At 45.0% G+C, this 25,876-nt stretch overlaps 1 protein-coding gene across 1 annotated transcript in view; it reads right to left on the reverse strand.

The window, feature by feature from the left end:
• The window catches only part of LOC137519361 (maternal DNA replication licensing factor mcm6), a 198,107-nt gene extending 187,051 nt beyond the window's left edge, over positions 1-11,056 (reverse strand). Inside the window, exons 1-3 of the mRNA XM_068238314.1 lie at positions 11,034-11,056; positions 10,437-10,583; positions 5,795-5,905 (exon numbers count right to left, since the gene is read on the reverse strand). Of these exons, the coding sequence (XP_068094415.1) occupies positions 5,795-5,905; positions 10,437-10,583; positions 11,034-11,056 (281 nt within the window). The remainder of the gene's footprint in view (positions 1-5,794; positions 5,906-10,436; positions 10,584-11,033) is intronic.
• Positions 11,057-25,876: the final 14,820 nt, after the last annotated feature.

Genomic DNA, 25,876 nt, shown 5'->3' on the forward strand with positions numbered 1-25,876 from the left:
TTTAGGTGTGATAAGTTTAAGCGCCAACTGGGTTAGCACCGCAGTGCACAGCTGATCAAAAGTTTTACGCTAGCAAAGTCTGGGGCACTTCGTATAAAGTTTAATGGCGCTGCTTTGCGTGCGGGACTTTGCAAGCGATCTAAACTTATCTAAACTTATCATGCCTAAACTTATCACACCTAAACTTATCATGCCTAAACTTATCACACCTAAACTGGCTTTTCACCAGCGTGGTGCAATGGTTATCACGCCTAAAGTCTTTTAGGCATGCTAACTGGGTTAGCACCGCTTTGTGAATCGAGCCCATTGGCTTAAGACTACCAAATCCAATGCTTTAATATGGGGAAGCTTCTCTGTGTTTTTTTTTTTTTTTATATAAGTGTGGTGTCACAGTTCACTTATCTCTTCAACTACAAGAAAGGCCCAGGAGTAGTCTTAGCTACCTTAATATCTGTGTTATGGCAGGGCCCTTATTACACTTTCTCTTACAGGGCTATGGAAACCGTTTTGCCCATACGATACAGCGAGGTGCAAAAATGAAATCATGCCTAGCAGAGGGTTGTTTCGATCCATCAACCTCTGGGTTATGGGCCCAGCACGCTTCTGCTGCGCCACTCTGCTGTCTGCTTACATTTGTATACAATCTTCAAGTTTAAGAAGGGTACATTAGTTTAAATAGTTATACTACAATCTATGTTACAACAAGGCCCTAATGACACTTTCTCTTAAGGGGCTACAGCCACCGATTGGCCCATGTGGTAAAGCAAGGTATATTGGGTTCGAATATCAGATTTTACTCTGATACCCAAAAGTTCGGATTTGGATATCTGATTCGGATATCTGGGTATCCGGTTCCGAATCTATTCGGATTTTAAAAATTGGTATCCGAGCACCCCTGATTGTCTTCCAAGGGGCCCCAGATTGATTTGCCCCTATAACTGTACCTGAAAACGACCTCATGTGGCTGCTGCCATCCTTTGTTCATACAATCTTGCACCTACACATACCTTGGGTGTATCAAGACACCCCTTCCTTTCCAGCCACTTTAACCGAAACTCCTTTTCCTTTGTTTAGGGGTTTACTTGAGTTTTAAAAGCAACTTTTATCTTAGTGGGCTAGTCCTACTTTGATGCAAATTACTCATGGTTCTCGGTTTTAGTCACTCTTGCTGTATTTTTGAATTATTTTACCTGGGGGCACATGGCAGCAATTCAGTCTATTCCTGCCAACTGCTATTGCTAGACAGGATCCCTAAACCAGTGAATCTACTTTAAAAGTTTGTGCTTTTTTTGCCATGTTATAAATGTTTATTACACTGGTAAAAAGAGTGGGACTCAAACCAGGGGGATGGGTGCCCAAGCCTCAATGGATCCTCGCACCTAAGGGTCCCAACAGGATACAAAAACGATGATGGAGGCTGGCACGTCCAAAAATAGAAAAGCTCTTTTATTGAGAAAACATTAAAAGCAGTGGTAGTACAGCAACAGCCCGCTGTTTCAGGTGTCAGCCCTTTCTCAAGCTGTTTCAACCACACAAAGGAGTAAAGCACGTACACTTATATACTGCCCACTCACAATATCCAATAGATTTAAATTTGCAACAGCCAATCAATTTACCTGCATTGCCCTGCGGACCTGAGTGAAGACATGTCTCTGACACCTGAAACAGCGGGCTGTCGCTGTACTACCACTGCTTTTAATGTTTTCTCAATAAAAGAGCTTTTCTATTTTTGGACGTGCCAGCCTCCATCATCGTTTTTGTATCCTGTTGGGACCCTTAGGTGCGAGGATCCATTGAGGCTTGGGCACCCATCCCCCTGGTTTATGATTGCCACTCTTTTTACCAGTGTGTCAAACGTCTGTTCGCACCTTAGAGGATGAGCACCGTCGGGGATTTTGGATCAGGGGGACTACCAGACACTTTTTCTTACACAGAAGAGCATGCAGCTAGAGTACTTGCCAAAGCTGGGGAAGATACTACTTTTTTACAGACTCCTGATATTAAGCCATTGAAACGAGAGTTGGAAAATATCAAGAAGAAATGGGTCGAGATGGACATGCATGCCAGAACCCTTGCAGAATACTGCCGCACAAGGAGAATTCCATGGGCAGTTCGTTCCCAGGTGTCACCCATGCTATTTGGGGGTGATCCTGAGTTTTGTTCTACTTTTGAGAGAATATGGAACAAGGCAGCTTTTGATACGATGATTCTCACGATTGAGAGAATTCAACAGGAACTCCCTGTTTTGGAACTGAAGAGTTTGGCTATTTTGACCCAACTTACTGCAGTTTTATCAGCAGAGGAGATGCAGGCTTTTGTTGATCAGTTGTCTAAAAAGATTTCCACCCATACTAAGGCCATAGAGGAGACTAAACGGGCTAAGTTCCATCGTGATACTCAGGACTACACTGGAGGTTATGTCTATTCGTGGCAGAAAATGGTACCTGCTAATACCCTTAGGAGCTTCCCTAAACCTAATAAACCTAAAGGAAAGAAGCCTCTTCCACGAGGGGGGAATGCTGGTTCTTCCGCATCTGATTTTTTTGTCCTCTCAGGAGAATTCCCCCATGGGAAGAGGAGAAGTAGGAGGGGTGAAAGCAGGGCCAGAAACAAACGCACGAAAAAAGCCAGTGAGGAGCCAGATGGAACTACGGAAGAGGAATTGATTGAACCACCTCAGTTGGTAGTCAACATCTCAGGACATATGCTGACACCTACGGAAGAAAGAGTTCTCAACTATGGTTTAAATTTTTGTCCCACTAACCTACCAAACTTTTTCGAGATTGACCAAGAGCTATACCGATTTTTTTAGAACTATCAAGCTCAAGTACTTTTTTGGAACATTACCTAGTTTTGGGGATAGACATAGTGAAGTGGATGAATCTACTCTCTCTATTAGGAATTTAGGATTGAGGAACAAAAGCCTATTTCTGCCTTCTGGAAATATGGTTATTGATAATTTTTGCTCATTAGTGATGGAAGAGGTTAGAAAGCTAGAGTCTGAACAACAGAAAAAGAGTTCAATTTAACCTTACCAAGAAGGAACGCCTGGCGCTTGAAAATCTCAAAAAGAGAACTGAACTGACGATACGACCCGCCGATAAAGGCAGAGCCGTTGTAGTGTTGGACACTAGATATTATGAGGAGGAGATCAATAGACAGCTAGCACAATCTGAGGTGTATAGCAAGATAGAACAGGATCCTGTGGTACCCATACAAATAAGAATTAAAGGCATAATTGAAAGAGCAAAAACTAAAGGGGTTATTGATGAGAGTTTGGTGAAGTTTCTTGTTCAGGAGAATCCAATGACACCTAAATTCTACACCTTACCAAAAATTCACAAGGACCCGTGCCGTCCACCGGGGAGACCCATTGTGGCCGGTACGGGTTCAATTTTTGTCCCTATTGCACAGTTTGTGGACAAATTACTTCAGCCTCTAGTCATGACGCTGGATTCTTATATTAAGGACACTGGCATGTTTTTACAAAAAATTGGGGACCTTGATCTGGGATGAGATGATCTCCTCCTGGATACGTTAGATGTCGAGAGCCTCTACACGTCCATCCCACATGATGGAGGTGTGGAGGCGATCGATTGGTTCCTTATGACACGGTCAGACCTTTCATATGATCAGCGGTTATTTGTACTATTTTTCATTTAGGGATGAGTTTTTCCTGCAGCTACGGGTCACGGCGATGGGGTCGAGAATGTGGCCCCGTCATATGCTAATCTCTACATGGGATTGTTCGAGGAGGCTTTCGTTTACTCAAATCGTCTTTCAGCGACATACTAAGTGCTGGTATAGATTTATCGATTATATATTTTGTGCATGGGCGGGGCCACATTCGACCCTGGAACAATTCCTCATTGACCTGTCCCAATGCTGCAGAGAAATTAGACTTACAAGTTATGTAAGTTCTGACCAGGTGACCTTCTTGGATACAACGATTTTTAGACAAGGTAATTCTTTAATCTCTGATCTTTATGTTAAGAGTACAGATTGTAATTCGTTGCTACATTACGATAGTTTCCACCCTCCCATGTGAAAAATGTGATTCCTAAAGGGCAATTTACGAGACTTAATAAAATTGTTGCCAATCCTGATAGCCTTAATCAACGAAAGAGAGATATGACGTATAGATTTAAACAGAGGGGTTATCCTTCACAAACACTTGAGCCCAATACTAATCTAAAAAAGAATAGGTCCAACAACCAGTTTCGTCTCCCCTTTGTTTCTACATCCAATACATGTAGTCTAGAGATTGGGAGGAGCATTAGACGTCATTGGCATCTCTTGAGAGATGCTTTTCCTAACATTCCTGAATTTAGACACCCCCCACTTCAGTCTTTTAAACGAGCACCTACAATCAGGGATAAGGTTTTTTACCATGCTCCTGTGGGACCAGTGCCCAACAGGAGGATGGGGACTTATCCGTGCTTGGGTTGTCATCTTTGTGGACACATTACGAAGGGTCCTGAGTTTTATCATCCAACTAAAGGCACAAAATATTTAATCAGAGATTTCTATACCTGTGAATCTAGTTTTGTGGTTTATTATTTAAAATGCCCTTGTGGCCTAGGCTACATTGGTATGACTACGCAGAAGGTTAGGGATAGGATCTGTTCTCATAAAAGTGCTATCCGCAATGGTGACACTAAACAAGCAGTTTCAGCTCATTTTACTTTAATGCATCATAATGTGTCACAATTGAAAGTGCAGGTTATAGATGGGGTTCCTAGCTCCTGGAGGGGAAGGCATAGTAGATCTAATGAATTATTGAAATGGGAGGCTGGCTGGATAAAGAGATTGGGGGTGATGGGAAATGGAGGACTCAACCGTGAATATGAATTGGGCTTTTGTATATTAGATGCTTTGTTGCACTCTAGCCGATTGTTCTAATGTATATTTGTAATCTGCTCTTTTTATTACAGAGCTTTCACTTTCCTGCATCTGCGGAACTGGGTTCAGGAAGTCTGCTGGCCTTTTGCATTTGTCACGAAGGATGTGGTGCGATTGTTTAATTATGTGTAATATTGTTTATACGTTAGTGTGGGGTTGCTATGGAGAACCTGCCTGTGGGTTCGCTATTGGCTGCCGAGTAGGAGGCAGCGCTTTGTTTATATATGACGTATGGATGTCTCTGCCCAGGGGGCGAGGTCCAGTTACGTCTATTTTGTCTAATGCGCACTCAGTTTAGCGCAAGACATACGAGCGCACCCAGGGTGGCGTCTGCGTGATGACGTCACACGGGATATAGTCACCTGGTCCGTCTATTACAAATAGGAAGCCGTGGGAGGTTTCTGGTGTGCGGGAGGGCGCCACAGAGCCACAGCATACATTGTCTTCATTGTGCTTGATACGTCAGAGACATGTCTTCACTCAGGTCTGCAGGGCAATGCAGGTAAATTGATTGGCTGTTGCACATTTAAATCTATTGGATGATATTGCGAGTGGGCAGTATATAATTGTACGTGCTTTACTCCTTTGTGTGGTTGAAACAGCTTGAGAAAGGGCTGACACCTGAAACAGCGTGCTGTCGCTGTACTACTACTGCTTTTAATGTTTTCTCAATAAAAGAGCTTTTCTATTTTTGGACGTGCCAGCCTCCATCATCGTTTTTATAAATGTTTATTATTGAGCTCAAGCTTTTATTTTGAGGAAGGAAGGGTTAGGGGTGATGCTGAGCATGCATCACAGGCATCAGAATTTAAAGATGTTTTTTCTACTATATAAAACAAATCAAAACAAAACATTGAGAGTTAAATTTCACTTTAAAAATATGACTACTTACTTTTGTCGTGAAGGAAAATCTGAAAATGCTACATAGAATTCCTTGTTTGCTGGAATATTGCCCAGATGCCTGACAAAGTTCCGGAGTGCTCGGCAGAGATGAGGATATACTCTAAGACATGATGGGTAAAAAAATAAAAATAAAATAAACTGGACATTATCTCATGCCAAATGTTTTTGCATTGAACATTTTTCTTACATGACAGATTAAAGTTGCTTCAATCTGAATTATCGCAAATATCTTCCGTTTTAAGAAGGCAAACTTTTGTTTTGCTTATAATCTTAGTAACAGGGCTTTTTGGTCCTTTGTAGTCACTTGCACAATCCTCTGAGTTCTGGTTCAACATGAGCTTGCTAGGTAGTCTAACTCTGGGTGTTTCAAGTCCTACCCCATAGAGCCACATTAATCTATGCAATGCACTGATGAAGATCAACCAATCTGAAACAGTCTGTATGCATGTTAGCTTATTGTGGCTCTGTACAACGAACAAGCGGACATCATAGCATTTCAGCGGTTCTGGAGGTGCATTTAGCTTACAGGGAGGGCAAAGAATGATTTGCATATTCAGCAGTGATGCATTGTGGGAGACACCATGCTCACTCTAATCTGAATTACCGCAAATACCTTCAGTTTTAAGGCGGCAAACTTGTCACGCAACATACAGTACAAGCTTTTCAGCACAACAACTTCACTTTGCAGTGAAATATTCCAAACTCTTACCACCCCTTTCTGTCACCTATTTTTTTTTTTTTTTTTTTAACTTTATATTTTTAACAGTTTAGATACACATTTCCTTAACTCTTATACACATTTCTATAAAATCCAGGCCTATGAACTATTAACTGCATTAAACTAAGCCCATGAAACACCTAATACTCTTTCCTCAATTTTAAAAATACAAAGAAAAATGGTTTTTGAAACTATTTTTTCTGAGTTTAAAAACCTTTTTTCTTTGCATTTTTTATTGGCCAACTTAGAGATGAATAAACAGCGAGCTTTCGGCTTATAAAAAGCCTTCTTCGGACTGGTTCCTGACAAAAACTGAAAAACACAGCTTATATACACTGACATACAGTGGAGAAACATTCTTTAGCAAACAAATGTAATTAGATGCCTTAAAGTGGACCCAAATTAAAAATACAAGATTTCAGAAATAAAATCTATTTTCTAAATTATAATAATAAATAGCAGCCTTTTTTCAGCTGCATGACAAATCCAAAATATTTTACATTTATTGGATGAACCCCTCCCTTCCTTTCATTTTGCCGGGATTTTTCCGGCAAACTGATGGAATAGATGGTGTCCGGCAATGGAGGAATTGCTAATGGCTGCCCCCAGAATAACCCTAGTTATGAAAAGAGAAGGGTGAAAAGCATGCACTGAAATGCTCATAGGTTTAAAGGAGTGTTTATGTATCTTTGTATGTGTCAGAGTGGTGCAACTAAATATTTTTAATTTAAAAAAAATGTTTGGTTTGGGTCTGCTTTAACGGTTATGCTAGGAATACACTGTACGTTTTGTACTGTGTAATTGAGCCACTGGATCAATTCTGGCGCGTCGACGCTCGTTCCCGCGGGCGCCTGGATCGATTCCCGCTCGTCCCCGCAGGACCTTATCCTCTTTCTTCCATTGTCCTGCCCGCGGTATCGAGTGCGGAATCGATCCGGCAGATGATCGGACACGTCGTATTTTATCAATCGAGCCATCAGCGGCTCGATTACACGGTACAAAAACGTACCGTGTATTCCTAGCATAACTCAGGCATCCTGGATAAATTGCTAAGATCAACAGTTCCCTCAACATAAAGTAGACTCTGGTGATGGGGAGACATTGTAAATTCCAAGTTCACATTGTAAGTGGGCTGGTTACATGCACCATTAATTCTAAGCTAAAGAGAATTGTGGCATTTAAAAGAGCACATGAAAGCAAATAAAATGAATAGTGACAGTAAACACCATCTTACACAGCATATGACACAAAACAAATGAATGAAAAGATAGAAACACTATGAAAGCTTGCAGGGCCACCATGCAAATGGTAATGTTTAAAAGGAAATAAATATGGTAGCCTCCATATTCTTCTCACTTCAGTTGTCTTTTAAAGTAAACCTAAGGAAACTTGCTTCAGGTTTGACATTTTCCTAAGAAGTAGAGGGAAGGCTCGGGATAATATAGAGCCTTCTCATTCCTCTGCATGGTTCATCATTGCAGCACTATCCTCAACTGTAGATAATCCACCGAATAGCTGTTTGGAACGCCTCAAGTAATCTACTAACTCAGGGCCATTTTTAGAATGCATTTGCCTTTATGAATCATGACTGTGGCTATGACTCCCGCAATGCATTGTGGGACTTGTAGTTCCTTAACAGCTGGAGAGCCAAGTTTGCAGGTCACTGGAATAGGACTATGGTAAGATTAGATTGTGAGCTCCTCTGAGGACAGTCAATGACATGACTATGTGCTCTAAGTGCTGCAAAATATATCAGTGCTATATAAATACATAATACATAATTATAATACTAAAAAATAATAATATGGTAGGTACATTAGGCTAGGACTATGGAAGGGATTAGATTGTGAGCTTCTCTGAGGATGGACAGTGATGTGACTATATACTCTGTAAAGTGCTGCAGAAGAAAAAAGCTGCTTATAGACGGAGAAAAAAAACCCACACCATTTGTGCGCTAGAGTGTGGAATTCCTAATTTACGAAGCAGAGACAGTTTTTCCTGTTCAGTGCACACTGCTGGAGCCTGGGAACAGTTAAATGTATGTAACTCAGCAGGGAGGGCAGGCCTGGTCACTTCACAGGGCCCCATACTCCTGTAATGGGTGTTACTCCCCTGACGGCAGCCCTGTACTAACTACTCACATTCCCAAGTTAATCCGAGGATAAGCCTATCCATACTGTGCATGCACAAGTCCGAACTAGACATGGTTCTGAAGGATGACAGAGGACTCCCAAACAGCTATTTGACCACGCAGGTCATGTAGCTACAACTGAGGATGGTGATGCAACAAGCCTGATGGAGGTATGGGAAGGCTCTCTACTACCCAGAGCCCTGCCTCTACTTAAGTATCAAGTGAGTTTCCTCACTTCTAATTTACTTTAAGTTCTATGTGATAAAAGTTATACAGCACCTGATATATTGCTCATAATGATCCATCTACTATTCTGATATTACAGTACGTGAGTTTAGGAAACTGAGGGTGTGTCACAGAGCCCAGAGGTGTTTACCCAAGAGATCATACATAAAGTTTAAAAATACATAGTATAAATTGACAAATCTAGAAAGTTGCTAGCCTGCGAAAGAAAAAACTACTGAAAACATAAGTTATATATAATTAGGAAAATATCTTGACTTTTTCAGGTGGCAAGAAATGATAATGCATCCACTTTCATACAGCTCTGCAGAACAACCTACTTTACAGGTGATCTGATTATTAGGCAATATCTTAGTTCAAAAATATAGATAAAATACACTCAGTCAGAACCTCCTTCCATTTATTCTGCAAATAAAAGGATCAACATTGATATGTAACATGAGGGTCTGGTGCCCTCTTGTGGCATTTCTTAAAAATAGTCTTCATATTCTCTTCTGCCATCAAGTAACAAGGTGGATTTAGCACAATATAATTAAGTTAAAACCCACTGAGAAGTCTTAAAGGGACTCCGAGCAGTGCAGAAACTATGGAAAGATGCATATCATTGTAAAGCTCTCTTTCTCCTCTTTCCAATGATATATAAACTGCCGCCCTATGCCTTTTAGTTTTCGCTATTTTCGTGATTGAAATTGCTGCGGCCGCGATTTCAATCGCGAAAATAAAGAAAACTAAAAGGCGTAGGGTGACGATTTAGGTGTCGCCAGAAAGAGGAGAAAGAGAGCTTTAAAATTATATCCATCATTCCATAGTTACATTGTATTACACAGGCCGACTTTTTCTGCTGAATGGAGCTGCTGACACTGGGGAAAGTGTCGTCCTGTGTAATACAAGTAACTATGGAAAGATGGATATCATTTTAAAGCTCTCTTTCTCTTTCTGGTGACACCTAAATCGTCGCTCTACGCCTTTTAGTTTTCTTTATTTTCGTGATTGAAATCGCGGCTGCGGCAATTTCAATCGCGAAAATTGCGAAAACTAAAAGGCGTAGGGCAGCGTTTTAGATATCATTGGAAAGAGGAGAAAGAGAGCTTTAAAATGATATGCATCTTTCCATAGTTTCTGCACTGCTCGGAGTCCCTTTAAGTTGCACTTTAACTGAAAATTTCACTGAATCGCTTTTATGTAAACTAAACTGAATTCAGAATTCTACCAAATGACAGACTGGACTTCCTTTTTGTGTTGCAGATGCCAAGGAGAGCCAAGACGTCTGCCTGCCGATTATCTGATCCTTTCACTTCTGCAGCAAGTATCGCCAGCAAATATCTGGCAAAGGAAAACGCATAGTGTTTGCCTGAAATTACATTTTGTTCTTCACTTTTGCTATACGCCCATTGTACAGTAGATTGATAAGAATATGGAATATGTTAAAATGTATTAAATCATTTGTACACATATCTGATGTCCTTCCTGTGGTTATAGAAGGCAATATTGTAAACAGGTGATGATCTGAATTCCATCACATAAGGAAACTAAAATTACCTGTAATATTCTTCTTGGATTGTGGTCGCAAGCTGCTGATTGTAATATTCGATATCAGTAAAGTTAATCACTAGAGAGTTTCTCTCTGGTCGGAGTAACTCTTCTGCTGCAGATGCATAAAGATTGCCTCCATCTTTGCCTTTGAATCTAAAATGTAAATAAAATAATTTCTGTGCAATTTACTCAGTTTATGGACTCTCCTAAACCCCCCGGTAAATAAAAAAAAAAAGTGAAGAAAATACAAACAGCAGCCGGGGAGCGCTGCAAAAACAGCACAGGAGATTTATGCGCAGCCAGTGCCACCATGGGCCATAATAGGAATTACAGCTATAGTGGTGCGCAGTGAGTAATTTGGGCAGCATCAGAAGACTGCGCACAAATTACTATAAAATCATTTTAATTCGGCCGCCAGCAATAGCTGGATGCAGAATTACATCTTTCCTCACTATCCATTGGCGGCCTGGAGGGGGAATAGCAATTAGCACCGACGGGACTTGTGCAGGAACAGAATGAGCAGTTTATCAGCCTCATCTTGCGCCCAAATCTCCCGGCAGCTGATTCATATGTATGCACAGCCGGGCCCCTTGCGTATCTTACTCGATCCCTGCTTTGTGTGTCATCCCCAGCTTTATGTGTCACCTGCATTTTCTTCCTTATGAGAGCATTAGCAGTCCTATACAACAGCAAATGCAGGAAACACAGACTTTAATAAAGCTGGCTGGCATCTGCCTGTATACTCGCTCTCTAAGCACAACTTCAGATTAATCCCTCTCTCCTCTTATTCCCAATGTAATTATAGCAGAGTAAATAGTATTAGGGTTCAGGTTGTCTGGGAGTATCAGTTAGGGCTGCTTCACACTGCAAGAGCTGCTTCTAAACGCTTGTGATTTAAAACATTTGAATGTAATGTTCTAGATGTGATTTTATAAAAATCGCGCATAGCAGTGCATTAGCAAGGCCATTCAAATCCCTTGCTGCGTGAACAGCCCTCTACTGAGGATCTTTGAGTTGGCGAAAGATGGTTACACAAATTGATTTGCAAAAACTACATTTTTTTACATTTTTTAAAGTGCGTTTTTTTTACAGGCATATTAAAAAAAAAGTTATAACAAAAACGGGCTTGAAAGATCTGCATGCCATCCCCTATTAAACTGTATAGAGATACAAAAACATTTACATAAATGAGAATATTCATGAAAATATATGGGATAAAGAGTGGGGAGGGGGAGAGTCTGTCGGAGGTAGGGAGGGGAGTTAAAGTTACTTGTTATGTATATATCAGTCTGGACAAGAATGATGAAGGCAGATAAGCCACTTTGTCCCAGTATTGAATTTCACTTTGTTATAACGTAACTAAACTCAATAAAATTGTTAAACGATTTAAATATTGATATGAGAAAAATATTTCCATATGAATTGAAGTCAATGGACATGAAAAAAACATTTGGACACCTGAACCGAGAGAGATGTGGAGGCTGCCATATTTCCTTTTAACCCTCAGCATCCAAATATAGGGCCAAATTTTTCCTGCTGCTGGAGAAGTGTGCCTTCCGTAGCCTGGCAGTGTAGAGTGGCGGCAGTGAGCTTTCATACATACTTGTCTGGATGACTGGATTGACTGCTTCTTCCTTCACCACAGTGGCAATGTAATCCCAACCGGTCTTCTCAGTTCAGTCGCATGTTATGACATGATCATAATCCAGGAGACAATGTCAGCTTTACAGCACCACATGGTGGTGGAAGAGGGGTGACGTAAGACTCTTCCATTACCCCTTTTCTTCCACCATTGTATCACATGATCAGATTTGATCGGGACCTGGAAGACCTGCTGGAAGCTCAGAGCCACCAGTGGAGGAAGAGAAAAAGCCACTTGGAACAGGTAAATAACTGCTTATGCACTCGTTTGGCTGCGCTAGGCAGCCAAACGAGATATGCGGACAGAGGCTCACACTGCACCAGCTTAAAAACATTCTGCTAATGGGTTAAAGAACACACATTGCCTGGCTGGCATACTGATCTCTTTGGCTGCAGTAGTATATGAACACACCTGAAACAAGCCACATTTTTCCTACTGCTGGGGAAGTTTGCCTTCCCCAGCCTGTCAGTGTAGACTGGAGGCAGTTAGCTTTCTGCCATTAAACTGCCGTTCAGGAAGATGGTGCCTTAAATGGCAGCCACAGGATTTGGCCTTTTCTTGTTTTTCTTCCCTTATCCCCATCAATTCACCTTGTTTTCCCCCTTGAAGGTGTGCAATGTGGTCCAGTGTAGCCTGGGATTCTGGTGCGGTCATGGGGAGTTTGACCTGGAGTTTTTGCTGCCTTGCTGCTGCCTAGGTCAGTTGTCTGTGCAGGTACAGGCTGAGCGGAGTCCACCGCTGCTACCCAGGAGGTCAGGACTTAAAACAGAAATTAATACTACTGCAACTTTTGACCTGGAACACCTTGCCCAGCACTGCCAGCAATCGGGATCCTCAGCAGTGTCAGCCATCACTGCAGGTTTCTGGATCACTACTGCTGAACCTTCGCTTCCCTCTGTATCCGCCCTGCCCCACCCCATCCTTAAGGGGGTACTACAGCGAAAACCTGTAAAATTTAAAATATGTGCAAGCATACAAAGAAGAAGTTTTTTCCACAGTAAAACGAGCCGTAAATTACTTTTCTCCTATGCTGCTGTCACTTACAGTAGGTTGTAGAAATCTGTCAGGACAGGTTTTGGATTAGTCAATCTCTTTATAGGGCATTCTCAGGGATATATTTATTTTCAAAAGCACTTCGTGAATGGCAGTTGCTCCGTCCGACTGCCAAAAACCTGTAGGGAGCAGGGAAGCTGGCCAGCATCATTGTTTAAATCCTTTTTAGGGAATATCTTTATAAAGAATAAAAGCCTTGCTGAGAATCCCCTATGAAGAGATGGACTAGTCCAAAACCTGTCGCTTCTGTCAGATTTCTACTACCTACTGTAAGTGACAGCAACATAGGAGAAAAGTAATTTATGGCTTATTTTCTCTAGAAAAAACGTACTTCTTATTTGTCTATGTTTCCACATATTTTAAATTTTACGATTTTTTGCCATAGTGCCCCTTTAAAGAGAAACTGAACTGAAAATAGAAAGTCAAAATAATAACCATACACAGGTCATATTTACCTCCTGGTCAGCACACTGTTAAACTGTAATATCACCCACTTGAGTCATAGGGAAACATGGACATTACACCTTGCACATTCAGTTGTAACTGACAGCAACTGGTATATTTCAGTCCTGATAAAATATCATCAGAACTGGAAAGGGATCACTGTAAGAAGAAAATGGTGAGCTTTTGAGAGGAATTGACAGTGAGGTTAGTATGTAATATTAATTTGCAGCTACATCATGTGTTTATTTTAAATTATTTTACTCGCTTCAGGTTCCCTTTAAGGATAAGAGATGATTGACAAGTGCGACTGGTGGCGTCGTAATAGGCAGCCCCGACTCCTGGCTTTAAAGGCAACCTAAACAGAGGGATGTGGAGTTTTCCTTTTAAACAATACCAGTTGCCTGGCATTCCTCTCTGGCTGCAATAGTAAGTGGATCACAAGCCTGAAACAAGCATGCAGCTAATCCAGTCTGACTTCAGTCAGAGCACCTGATCTGCATGCTTGTTCAGGGGCTGTGGCTGAAAGTATTAGAGACACAGGATCAGCAGAAGAGTCAGGCAACTGGTATTATTTTAAAAGGAAAAATCCATATCCTCAGTTTAGGTTCCTTTAAGACATTACCCCCCTCCGACCAGAACCTGTATGAGCCAAAACCAATTCCCAGGTACAACCCACCTTTGAACTTGGTGAAATAAATTATTCTCATCAACTCAGAATTCTTATTTGCACTTAGCTGCTTAAGACTAGAGATGGCCAAAACTGTTCGCCGGCAGAAAGTTCCTGGCGAATTTCCACTGTTTGCATTCTCCGTGAACATTGGCATATTCGACCCGCCCCCTATACATCATGGAGCCAAACTTTTACCTCTTACCTCACAGTCAGCAGTAGAGATGGCCCGAACAGTTTACATGCGAACTTATTTGCGCGAACATCGCGAGTTCACATTCGAACCCGAACTTTAAGCGAGATCGTCAAACACAACTGAAAGCGTCCATAACACTAAAAATCACTACATAGCCAACTCCATCATAATCATATATAATACTTTATTAAGGGTAACACGATAAAAACAAGTAAAATCAAACAGCAAGGGGTCTATACAGGTGGGGTACGCAAAAGACACTCCTGTATACTAGTAAACCATATTCGTCCAAAATGACACTAAATACATAGGTGTCTAATCACCAAAAATGGGTGAACACACATACAGCGGCCATTAGGAAGAAACCTAGCATAAAATCAAGTGCCTGGTAACATCTACATGAAAAATAAATCAATGTATACAGTCACTGTTTAGCCCGCAATCATGCATATACTTGTAATCAGGCTATGCACTTACCCACAGGGAGAGAACCCACACACCGAGGCCCCAATGCTGTGCGCAATCTAACGCGTTCCGGACCCCGGTCCTTCGGAATGCGTGAGATTGCGCACAGCATTGGAGCCTCGGTGTGTGGGTTCTCTCCCTGTGGGTAAGTGCATAGCCTGATTACAAGTATATGCATGATTGCGGGCTAAACAGTGACTGTATACATTTATTTTTCATGTAGATGTTACCAGGCCCTTGATTATGCTAGGTTTCTTCCTAACAGCCGCTGTATGTGTTTACCTATTTTCGGTGATTAGACACCTATGTATTTAGTGTCATTTTGGACGAATATTGTTTATTAGTATACAGGAGTGCCTTTTGAGTACCCCATCCGTATAAACCCCTTGCTGATTGATTTTACTTGTGATTTTACTTGCTTTCTGTTGTATTTGACTATATGGATAGTAGTTTGGTCATTTTCTTTGTACTCTTTAAGCGAGATCGATCTGCCCCCTATACTACATCATTGGGCTAAACTTTGACCCTCTACATCACAGTCAGCAGACATATGGTAGCCAATCAGGCTCCACTCCTGGAGACCCCCCCCCCCCCCCATATAAGGCAGCAGCATTGACCATGTTCTCACTCTGTGTGCTGCAGTATTAGTGAGAGAAGGGAGAGACATTGGAGAGATAGGGAAAGCAATAGTTTGGAGGTCTGTTAGCTTGCTCCTTGCTGATATTTGTTGCTAAAAAGTACCCAAAACAGCTCTTTTCAGAGCTAATGTTCTTGTGATGTGTTTTTTTTGTGTGGCACACTGACACTTGCATATACAGCCCTGTCTGTCGCAGCTGGCGCTGGCTAATTGCTATACTGTGCCAGGCCCAGCTCATTCAGTGCCTACCTTTGAACTGCACCTGACCTGTGTGACTCCTGCGCATTTGTAATACCAGTCTGTGCATACCTGTTCACTGCACCTGCGTTACAGCACGCAGCATTATATACCAGTCACTGCATACCTGTTCATGGTAACCTGTGTGTGACAGCTGCACATTTGTAATACCAGTCCATGCACACCTGTTCACTGCACCTGTGCGGCAGCACACAGTTTAATATACCAGTCACTGCATACCTTTTCATAGTACCTGTGTGTGAGACAGCTGCACATTTGTAATACCAGTCCGTGCATACCTGTTCACTGCACCTGTGTGACTGCACATTGTATTAGTCAAGTCAGTGCATACCTTTCACTTCTCTTCTCCCCCCACCCCCAATATGGAAAAAACAACAGGCAGAGGCAGAACCAGAGGCAGGTCCTGCCGATGTGATTTCGTGCGGCCCTGGACCGAAGTACAGTGCTCAGAAGAAGGCACGTGCCATCAACTCCAAAGATTTTCAGGACGTAGTTGACTAACAGAACACCTCATCTTCCGCAGCCACTAGCGCTACTACATGCACCACATCCGCTCCATTTGACACTTCGCAGGAGTTATTTGGTGGGGAATTAACTGATTCACAGCCATTATTGTTGCAACAACAGAGAGAATCATTGGGAGACCTCTGCCTCCACTTGACTTTCTGTACAATACAAGACTGCGTGCCAGGGCACTGAGGATCGCAAGTGACCCCTCACACCCGGGCTACTGCTTTCTCACCCCACTTCCATTGGGCCAGAGACTCCGGGCTATCCCCATCAAGACCACCAGACACAAGAACTCTTTCTCCCCTATGGCCGTTAGCCTCCTAAACTCCCTTAATATTCTCCCACCCTCCATCAGTGCCCTACCACCTGCATAGCAACAAACTGGAAAATATCCGGCACCTTTGGTAGACTTCAGCAGCGTTTTCTTGAAAGGCGCATACCGATGTGAATGTATATTTGATTTGATGTTGTTTATCTGTGTATGTAAATATTGTCTTGCTTATTCTGACGCTTTGTCCTGCCTTTCTGTCTATGTACCGCTCAGTATTGTGCCAAACCCAGTTCCAGGCATGACCTAGTCATGATTGGCGAAATAAAACGATTCTGATTCTGATTCTGAACAAGATGAAGGCGTAAGCAAGTTAAACCACCTCATATGTCCGAGTTAGGCGTCACTGTGGACGTAAGGTGTGAGGAGGATAATGAAGTAACTGCTGTTGGTGCAGTTTATGAGGCGTCTGATACAAGCGAAGCTGTGGAGGATGATGAGGACGTTGAGGATACTGGCATGGATATCATCTGGGATCCTAATAGACATGATGAACAGGGGGACAGTTCAGAGGGGGAGTCAGAGAGGAGTAAGAGACAAGTTGCTGAAAGAAGCAGGGGGAGCTAGTCATCCGAAACAGCTCGTGGCAGCCAGCCAACATGCCCTCCAATGTCAGCTGCTGACGCCACCACCAAAGTGCCATCATTCCAGGGCTCGGTGGTGTGGAATTTTTTTGTGCGTCTGCCTCAGATGAGAGCAATGCCATCTCTACTCTCTGCCACCGAAAATTGAGCCATGGAAAGACTGCCTTACGAAGGCACATGAGGAAAAAGCACAAACTGCAATGGGTAGACCACCTGAGCAAAAGCAGCACACAAAAGCAAAGCCACCCACCTTCTCTTCCTCCTTCAGGTCCAGCATCTTTCTCCCTTGCACCTTCACAGCCACCCTCCTCCACTCCGCCTCTCACCTTGAGCGGTTCCTGCTCCTCTGCCCACAGCAGCAGCCAGGTGTCCGTGAAGGAAATCTTTGAGCGGAAGAAGCCAATGTCTGCCAGTCACCTTTCCCGGCGTCTGACAGCTGGCTTGGCAGAACTGTTAGCTCACCAGCTGTTACCATACCAGCTGGTAGACTGAAGCCTTCCGAAAATTTGTGGCGATTGGGATACCGCAGTGGAAGATACCAGGCCGCAATTTTTCAAAAAAGGCGACACCCAAACTGTACCATGAAGTTGAATGGCAAGTGGTATCTCTGGCACACAGCGTTGGGTCCATCTGACCACAGATGCCTGGTCTGCAAAGCATAGTCAGGGCAGGTACATTACTTATACAGCCCATTGGGTCAACCTGGTGACCGCTGGCAAGCAGTGAGTACGTGGCTGTGCAGCGGACCCAGTTATGACACCTCCACGGCTCGCAGGCAGGCCTGATGCCACCTCCTCTCCTCCTCCTGCTACACCCTCTTCGCTGTTGTCCTCGTCCTTGGCTGAGTGGCAGTGCTACTCTACTGGTGCTGAGATCTCCTCTCCAGCTACACAGCCCCAGCTCCCCAGGGCCTATGCTGCATGCCATGTACGACAGTGTCGCACCATCTTGGACATCTCTTGCCTCAAAGCTGAGAGTCACACTGAAGCAGCTCTCCTGGCTGCTCTGAACAAAACAGGTGGATCAGTGGCTGACCCCGCACCAACTGGAGATCGGCAATGTGATGTGTGACAACGGCAGCAATCTCATTTCGGCTTTGAGTTTGGGAAAGTTGACACATGCACCCTGCATGGCACATGTGCTGAATCTAATAATTCAAAGATTTGTGTCTAAGTACCCAGGCTTACAGGAGGTCCAGAAGCAGTCCAGGAAGGTGTGTGGGCATTAGAGTTGTCACAAACGTTTCAGCAGGGAACTTATTCGTGCGAACATAGGTGGTTCGCGTTGAAACGCTAAATTTATGGCGAGTTCACCCCGCCTCTATACTACATCATTAGGCTCAACTTAGACCCTCTACACCACAATCAGCAGACACATGACAGCCAATCAGGCTACACTCTATCCTGGAGCCCCCCCCCCCTTATATAAGGCAGCTGTGTCAGCCATTATCTTACTCTGTGTGACTGCAGTAAATAGAGAAGGGAGAGGAACCTGCTGTAGACATAGGGAAAGCTTAGTTAGGCTCTTGTAAGGCTTGTTTGCTTGCTCCTTGCTGAATCTTATTGCTAAAAAGCACCCCACAACAGCTTTTTTGAGAGCTAATGTTCTTGTGATCTGTTTTTTTTTGTGTGTGTCCCACTGACACTTGCATATACAGCCCTGTCAGTCGCAGTTGACCCTTGATAATTCCTACTGTGCCACTGCCAGGCCCAGCACATCCAGTGCCTACCTTTTCACTGCACGTGTGTGACAGCTGCACATTTGTAATACTAGTCACTAGTGATGGGCCGAACCTCAGATTTTAGGTTCGCGAACTTCCGCGGAAGGTTCGGTTCGTGGGAAAGTTCGCGAACCACAATAGACTTCAATGGGGAGGCGAACTTTGAAAAATATAAAAAATTATGCTGGCCCCAAAAGTGATGGAAAAGATGTTTCAAGGGGTCTTACACCTGGAGGGGGGCATGGCGGAGTGGGATACACGCCAAAAGTCCCGGGGGAAAATCTGGATGTGAAGCAAAACAGCGTTTTAAAAGCAGAAATCACATAGAATGCCAAATTGCAGGCCTAACGTGCTTTCAAACATCTTGCATGTGTATACATCAAACAGGGAGTGTAATTAGAGTACTGCTTCACACTGACGCACCAAACTAACTGTGTAACGCACCGCAAGTTACCAGCTGTTTGTGTAGTGATGGCCATGCTGGACTACTGTGCAACATGGCGAGATTGCCCTTCCTCACTCAGTGATGTCAGGTAATGTGTGACTGCCTTCTCAACTTTCCATGGCATTGTTAAAAAGCTTACGTTTTGTTTTTAAATTACATTTTCTACTTGTAGCGGTACTTGTTCAGTATCGCTACAATGAGAATCCTATGGAGGCGGGCAAGTCTGGCATTGTGACCCCGGGTAATGGCCGGGGAATGAGGGATGGAATCCGGTGTGGAGCCTGAGCAACAGCTACCACTACACATCCAAGGAGGGCAGCAGTCAGGCATGCACTCCCGCCCCGAGGTAGTGACCAAAAACAACAATACAGGAGGACTATCGAGGGCTTGCTGTATTTGAATGAATGTACTTTAAATCCTTTACCGAGAACCAGTTATGGCGGGCAAAGATGACACCACATTCCTTTCACGAGAATCATATGGAGGCGGGCAAGTCTGACATTGTCACCACGAGTAATGGGCGGGGAATGAAGGTTGGATTCCGGCCCGAAGTGGGAGCCTGCTGAGACCCATGCTGTAGCTGCCCTGACCGTGCTTTGCAGACCAGGCATCTGTGATCAGATGGACCCTTGACCCAGCGGAAGACAAACCAAGTCGAAAGCATTTGCCAAGAATGTTTTACAGAGGGCAAGTTTTTTGCCTTTTTTTTCAATTGTTTGAAACTGTAGATGGTTGTATTTTTCAATTGTTTTAAAATGTAGATGGTTGTATTGTGTTCCGGGGTTGGAGCCTGAGAAACGGCTACCACCACACATCCAGGCAAGGAGGGCAGCAGGCAGGCATGCACGCCCGCCCCGAGGTAGTGACCAAAAACAACAATACAGGACTCAGGAGGACCTTTTGAGGCCCTAATTGTAATGAATCAACTTTAAATCCTTTAACGGGAATCCGTTATGGAGGGCAAGTCTGATGGTGCCTTCACTGCGATTCACCAGGTTGGTCTCCAGCGAGAATCTGTTATGGAGGTCAAGTCTGCCATCGTGACCACTGACCATGGCAAATGGCGGGGGAACCCTTCCTGGTGTGATTCCGGTCCGGAGTTGTAGCCTAACAAACGGCTCCCACCACACATCCAGGCAAGGAGGGCAACAGGCAGGCATGCCCGCCCCGAGGTAGTGACCAAAAACAACAATACAGGACGACTATCGAGGGCTTGCTGTATTTGAAATTAATGTACTTTAAATCCTTTAACGAGAACCAGTTATGGTGGGCAAAGATGACACCACATTCCTTTCACGAGAATCATATGGAGGTGGGCAAGTCTGTCATTGTCACCACGGGTAATGGGCGGGGAATGCAGGTTGGATTCCGGCCCGAAGTGGGAGCCTGCTGAGACCCATGCTGTAGCTGCCCTGACCGTGCTTTGCAGACCAGGCATCTGTGATCAGATGGACCCTTGACCCAGCGGAAGACAAACCAAGTCGAAAGCATTTGCCAAGAATGTTTTACGGAGGGCAAGTTTTTGCCTTTTTTTTCAATTGTTTGAAACTGTAGATGGTTGTATTTTTAAATTGTTTGAAATTGTAGATGGTTGTATTTTTAAATTGTTTAAAACTGTATCCATTCAAGTGCAAGTTATGCACTGACTGCCAGGTATAATGTGCAGTCACAGATGCAGTGAAAGGTATGCAGTGACTGCAAACAGCCGTTTATGTAGTGACGGGCGCGCTGGACTGGTGCGCACCATGACGAGAGTGCAGGTGATGGTGGCTTTTCAGCCCATATGGTCGCCCGGCTGATGTAGCTGAATGACAGAGCAGTGACTGTCCAGCTGACCAAATTTGGTCTGAACACAATGAAACAACGACCTTATTATCTTTGGTGTGCCACCCCCACCCGAGACACTCATACAGCCGGCGGTCATTGCTTCATTGTGATACGCAAGCCCCTTCACCGCGGCAAGGTAATGATCACGAAGGGGGATGGGCACATGTACATGCCTTTTGTTTTTTTGTTGCAGCCGCCTGAAGTTCAGCCAGAAAAATTAGGCAGGCATGTGCACGCCCCAGAAAAATTAGTCTAGCAGCGGCCTTAAAAATTCTGGAATCCGCCTAGAGTCCTGGACCCTGGTGGTGGTGGCGGAGAAGGCAGTCAAGCGGCCTGCAGGCAGAGATGCTGTGTGTGGGGACTGACTTAGTCTTCGGTCGTGCAATAGCCCTCAGGGATCCATGCCTCATTCATTTTGATAAAGGTCAGGTACTGAACACTGTCATGACTTAGGCAACTTCTCTTCTCAGTGACAATGCCTCCAGCTGCACTGAAGGTCCTTTCTGACAGGACACTTGCGGCAGGGCAAGAGAGAAGTTGTATGGCAAATTGGGACAGCTCTGGCCACAGGTCAAGCATGCGCAACCAGTAGAGCAAGGGTTCATCGTCGCTGCTCGCAGTCGCAGTGTGTACATCCACACTTAAGGCCAGGTAGTCGGCTACCTGCCGGTCCAGGCGTTGGTGGAGGGTGGATCCGAAGGGCTACTGCGAGGCGTTGGACTAAAGAATGTCCGCATGTCCGACATCACCCCAAGATCGCTGGAGCGTCCTGTCCTTGCCTGCGTGGACTGGTAAGGAGGAGGAGGAATACTGCCAGTGGTACCTTTATTGCGTTGTACTGTCACATCACCCTTAAATGCATTGTAAAGCATCATTGACAGCTTGTTCTGCAAGTGCTGCATCCTTTCCGCCTTGTGTTGCGTTGCTAACAGGTCTGCCACTTTGTGCCTGTACCGAGGGTCTAGTAGCGTGGCCACCCAGTACAGGTCATTCGTCTTGAGTTTTTTGATACGGGGGTCCCTCAACAGGCTGGACAACATGAAAGAGGCCATCTGCACAAAGTCGGATCCAGACGTACTCTCCATCTCCTCTTACTCTTCCACAGTGACGTCATGCAACTCCTCTTCCTCCCCCCAGCCACGAACAATACCACGGGAACGTGGAGCAGCAGAAGCCCCCTGTGACGACTGCTGCGGTTGTTCTTCTGCCGCCTCTTCCTCCTCCACAGAAACACCTTCCTCATAATCATCCGAGTCTGACTCCTCTCCTTCCCTACACGACTCTTCCTTCTCCTCCCCCCTCTGTGGTGCCGCAGGTGTTGAGGAAACCTGTGGTTCGGCTGAAAATTGGTCCCACGACTCCTCCTGCCGTAGCTGTTCCTGTTCCCGCTCCTCCACAGCTTCATCCACCACTCTACGCATGGCACGCTCCAGGAAGTAAGCGTAGGAGATCAAGTCGCTGATGGTGCCTTCAGCGCGACTCACCAGGTTGGTCACCTCAAACAGCCGCATGGTCCTGCATGCATTTCGCATCAGTGTCCAGCTGTTGGGCCACAACATCCCCATCTTCCCAGATTGTGTCCTACTGTAGTTGTACAGGTACTGGGTGACTGCTTTCTCCTGGTCTAGCAGGCGAGAGAACATGAGCAGGGTGGAATTCCAGCGAGTCAGGCTATCGCATATCAAGCGTCTCACCGGCAAGTTGTTTTTCCGCTGAATGTCCGCAAAGCGTGCCATGGCTGTATAAGACCGCCTGAAATGCCCACACAACTTCCTGGTCTGCTTCAGGACGTCCTCTAAGCCTGGGTACTTTGAGACAAATCTTTACACGACCAGATTCAGCACATGTGCCATGCAGGGTACATGTGTCAGCTTTCCCAAATTCAAAGCGGAAAGGAGTTTGCTGCCACTGTCACACACCACGTTGCCGATCTCTAGCTGGTGCGGGGTCAGCCATTGCTCCACCTGTTAAGAGCAGCCAGGAGAGCTGCTCCAGTGTGACTCTCCGCTTTGAGGCAAGACATGTTTAAAATTGCGTGACACCGTCGTACCTGGCATGCAGCGTAGGCTCTGGGGAGATGGGACTGTGTAGCTGGAGAGGAAGAGGAGATGGCAGCACTGCTAGAGTTCAACTGACACTCAGCTGAGGAGGAGGAGGAGGTGGTTGACAGCGAAGAGGATGTAGCTGGAGGAGAAGGAGAGGAGGTGGCAGGAGGCCTGCCTGCAAGCCGTGGAAGTGTGACAAGTCGGTCCGCTGAACAGCCACGTACTCCCTTCTTGCTGCCATCAGTCACCAGGTTGACCCAATGGGCTGTGTATGTAATGTAGCGGCCCTGCCCGTGCTTGGCAGACCAGGCATCCGTGGTCAGGTGGACCCTTGACCCAACGCTCTTCGCAATAGATGACACCACTTGCCTCTGAACTGCACAGTACAGTTTGGGTATGGCCTTTCATGAAAAATAAGTGCGGCCTGGTATCTTCCACTGCGGTGTCCCAATGGCCACAAATTTACGGAAAGCCTCTGACTCCACCAGCATGTATGGTAATAGCTGGCGAGCTAATAGTTCCGCCACACCAGCTGTCAGACGCCAGGCAAGAGGGTGACTGGCCGAAATTGGCTTCTTCCGCTCAAAGACTTCCTTCACGGACACTTGGCTACTGCTGTGGGCAGAGGAGCAGGAACCGCTTAAGGGCAGAGGCGGTGTGAAGGAGGGTGGCTGTGAAGGTTCAAGGGAGAAAGCGGATGAAGACGATGCACCTGAAGGAGGAAGAGGAGAAGGAGGGTGGCTTGTCTTTTGAGGGGTGCTGCTTTTCCTCAGGTGTTCTTCCCATAGCTGTTTGTGCCTTCTCTCCAGGTGCCTTCGTAAGGCACTTGTCCCTACGTGAGAGTTGGCCTTTCCACAGCTCAATTTTTGCTGGCAGAGACAACAGATGGCTTTGCTCCGATCTGAGACACGTTAAAAAATTTCCAAACCGCTGAGCCCCCCTGGGGTGATGGCGCTTCGGTAGCATCAGCAGCTGACGTTGAAGGGCATGTTGGCTGGCTGGGCATAGCTGGCGATACATGGCGCCGGACACTGCCCCCAGCGGTTTTTGAGGACAAGCTCCCTCTGCTTCTATCATGGAGTCGTCTCCTCCTACTCCTCTCTGGCTCCCCCTCTGAACTGTCCCCCTGGTCATCTCCTCTATTGGGAACATACGTGGCATCCGTATAATCGTCATCATAATCCTCCTGCCCAGCTTCACTTTCCTCAGACAACTCCACAACTGCACCAACTTCAGGTGGTTCATCATGCCCCTCATACATTACGTCCATACTATCTCCACCTAACTCAGACGTATGAGGTGGTGTACCTGCGCCTTCTTGTTGTTGCAGTAGTGGCTGTGAATCAGTGATTTCACCACTACCACCACCAAATAACTCCTGCGAAGTGTCAAATGCAGCGGATGTGGTGCTTGTACTAGCGCTGGTAGCACTGGCTGCGGGAAATGAGGTCTTCTGTGTTAAATACTCAAGCACGTCCTCACAATTTTGGGAAGTGATGGCACGTGCCTTCTTCTGAGCACTGTACTTTGGTCCAGGTCCGCACGAAATCACAGCAACACCACCTCGCACAGACCTGCCAGTGCCAGGTGGCCTTCCTCTGGGTCTTCCTCTACCTTATTCCTCTACCTGGTTTGTCCATTTTGTCCATCTCGGGGGGAAGCTAGGTATATGCAGTGAGGTGAGTTCACTGAACACAACTGGTAGCTATGTGCAGTGAGGTGAGTTCACTCAACCCAAAGGTAGTTATATATGCAGTGAGGTGAGTTCACTCAACACAAAGGTAGTTATATGCAGTGAGGTGAGTTCACTCTACAGAAAAGGTAGATATGCAGTGAGGTGAGTTCACTCAACACAAAAGGTAGTTATATGCAGTGGCAGCACGGTGGCGTAGTGGTTAGCGCTCTCGCCTTGCAGCGCTGGGTCCCCGGTTCGAATCCCAGCCAGGGCACTATCTGCAAAGAGTTTGTATGTTCTCTCCATGTCTGCGTGGGTTTCCTCCGGGCACTCTGGTTTCCTCCCACATTCCAAAAACATACGAATAAGTTAATTGGCTCCCCCTAAAAAATTGGCCCTAGACTACAGTACTTACACTACATAATATAGACATATGGCAATGTTAGGGATTAGATTGTGAGCTCCTTTGAGGGACAGTTAGTGACAAGATATATATATATATATATATATATATATATATATATATATATACACACATATATACACTGTACAGCGCTGCGTAATATGTCGGCGCTATATAAATACTAAATAATAATAATAATAATAATAATGCAGTGACGCAAGTTCACTCAACACAAAAGGTAGTTATGTGCAGCGAGGTGGGTTCACTCAACACAAACGTAGGTGTATGCAGTGATGAGGTGGGTTAACTAAACACAACAGGTACTAGTAGTAGGTAAATGCAGTACTGGGTAGGTAGTACAATGTGCAGCTCCCTGTCACACACACAGGTGTCACTGAATGTGCTGCTGAATGCTGGTGGGCTGCTGGCAGTGGGACACACATTATGAATTAGCAATGCTGTCTAAGCAACACAAGTGTCTCTCACACACACAGGTAGTAGTCACTGAATGTGCTGCTGCTGCTGGCAGTGGGACACACTATGAATT

Source organism: Hyperolius riggenbachi, chromosome 5 (genome assembly GCF_040937935.1).
Source record: "Hyperolius riggenbachi isolate aHypRig1 chromosome 5, aHypRig1.pri, whole genome shotgun sequence".
NCBI classification, from domain to species: Eukaryota; Metazoa; Chordata; class Amphibia; order Anura; family Hyperoliidae; genus Hyperolius; species Hyperolius riggenbachi.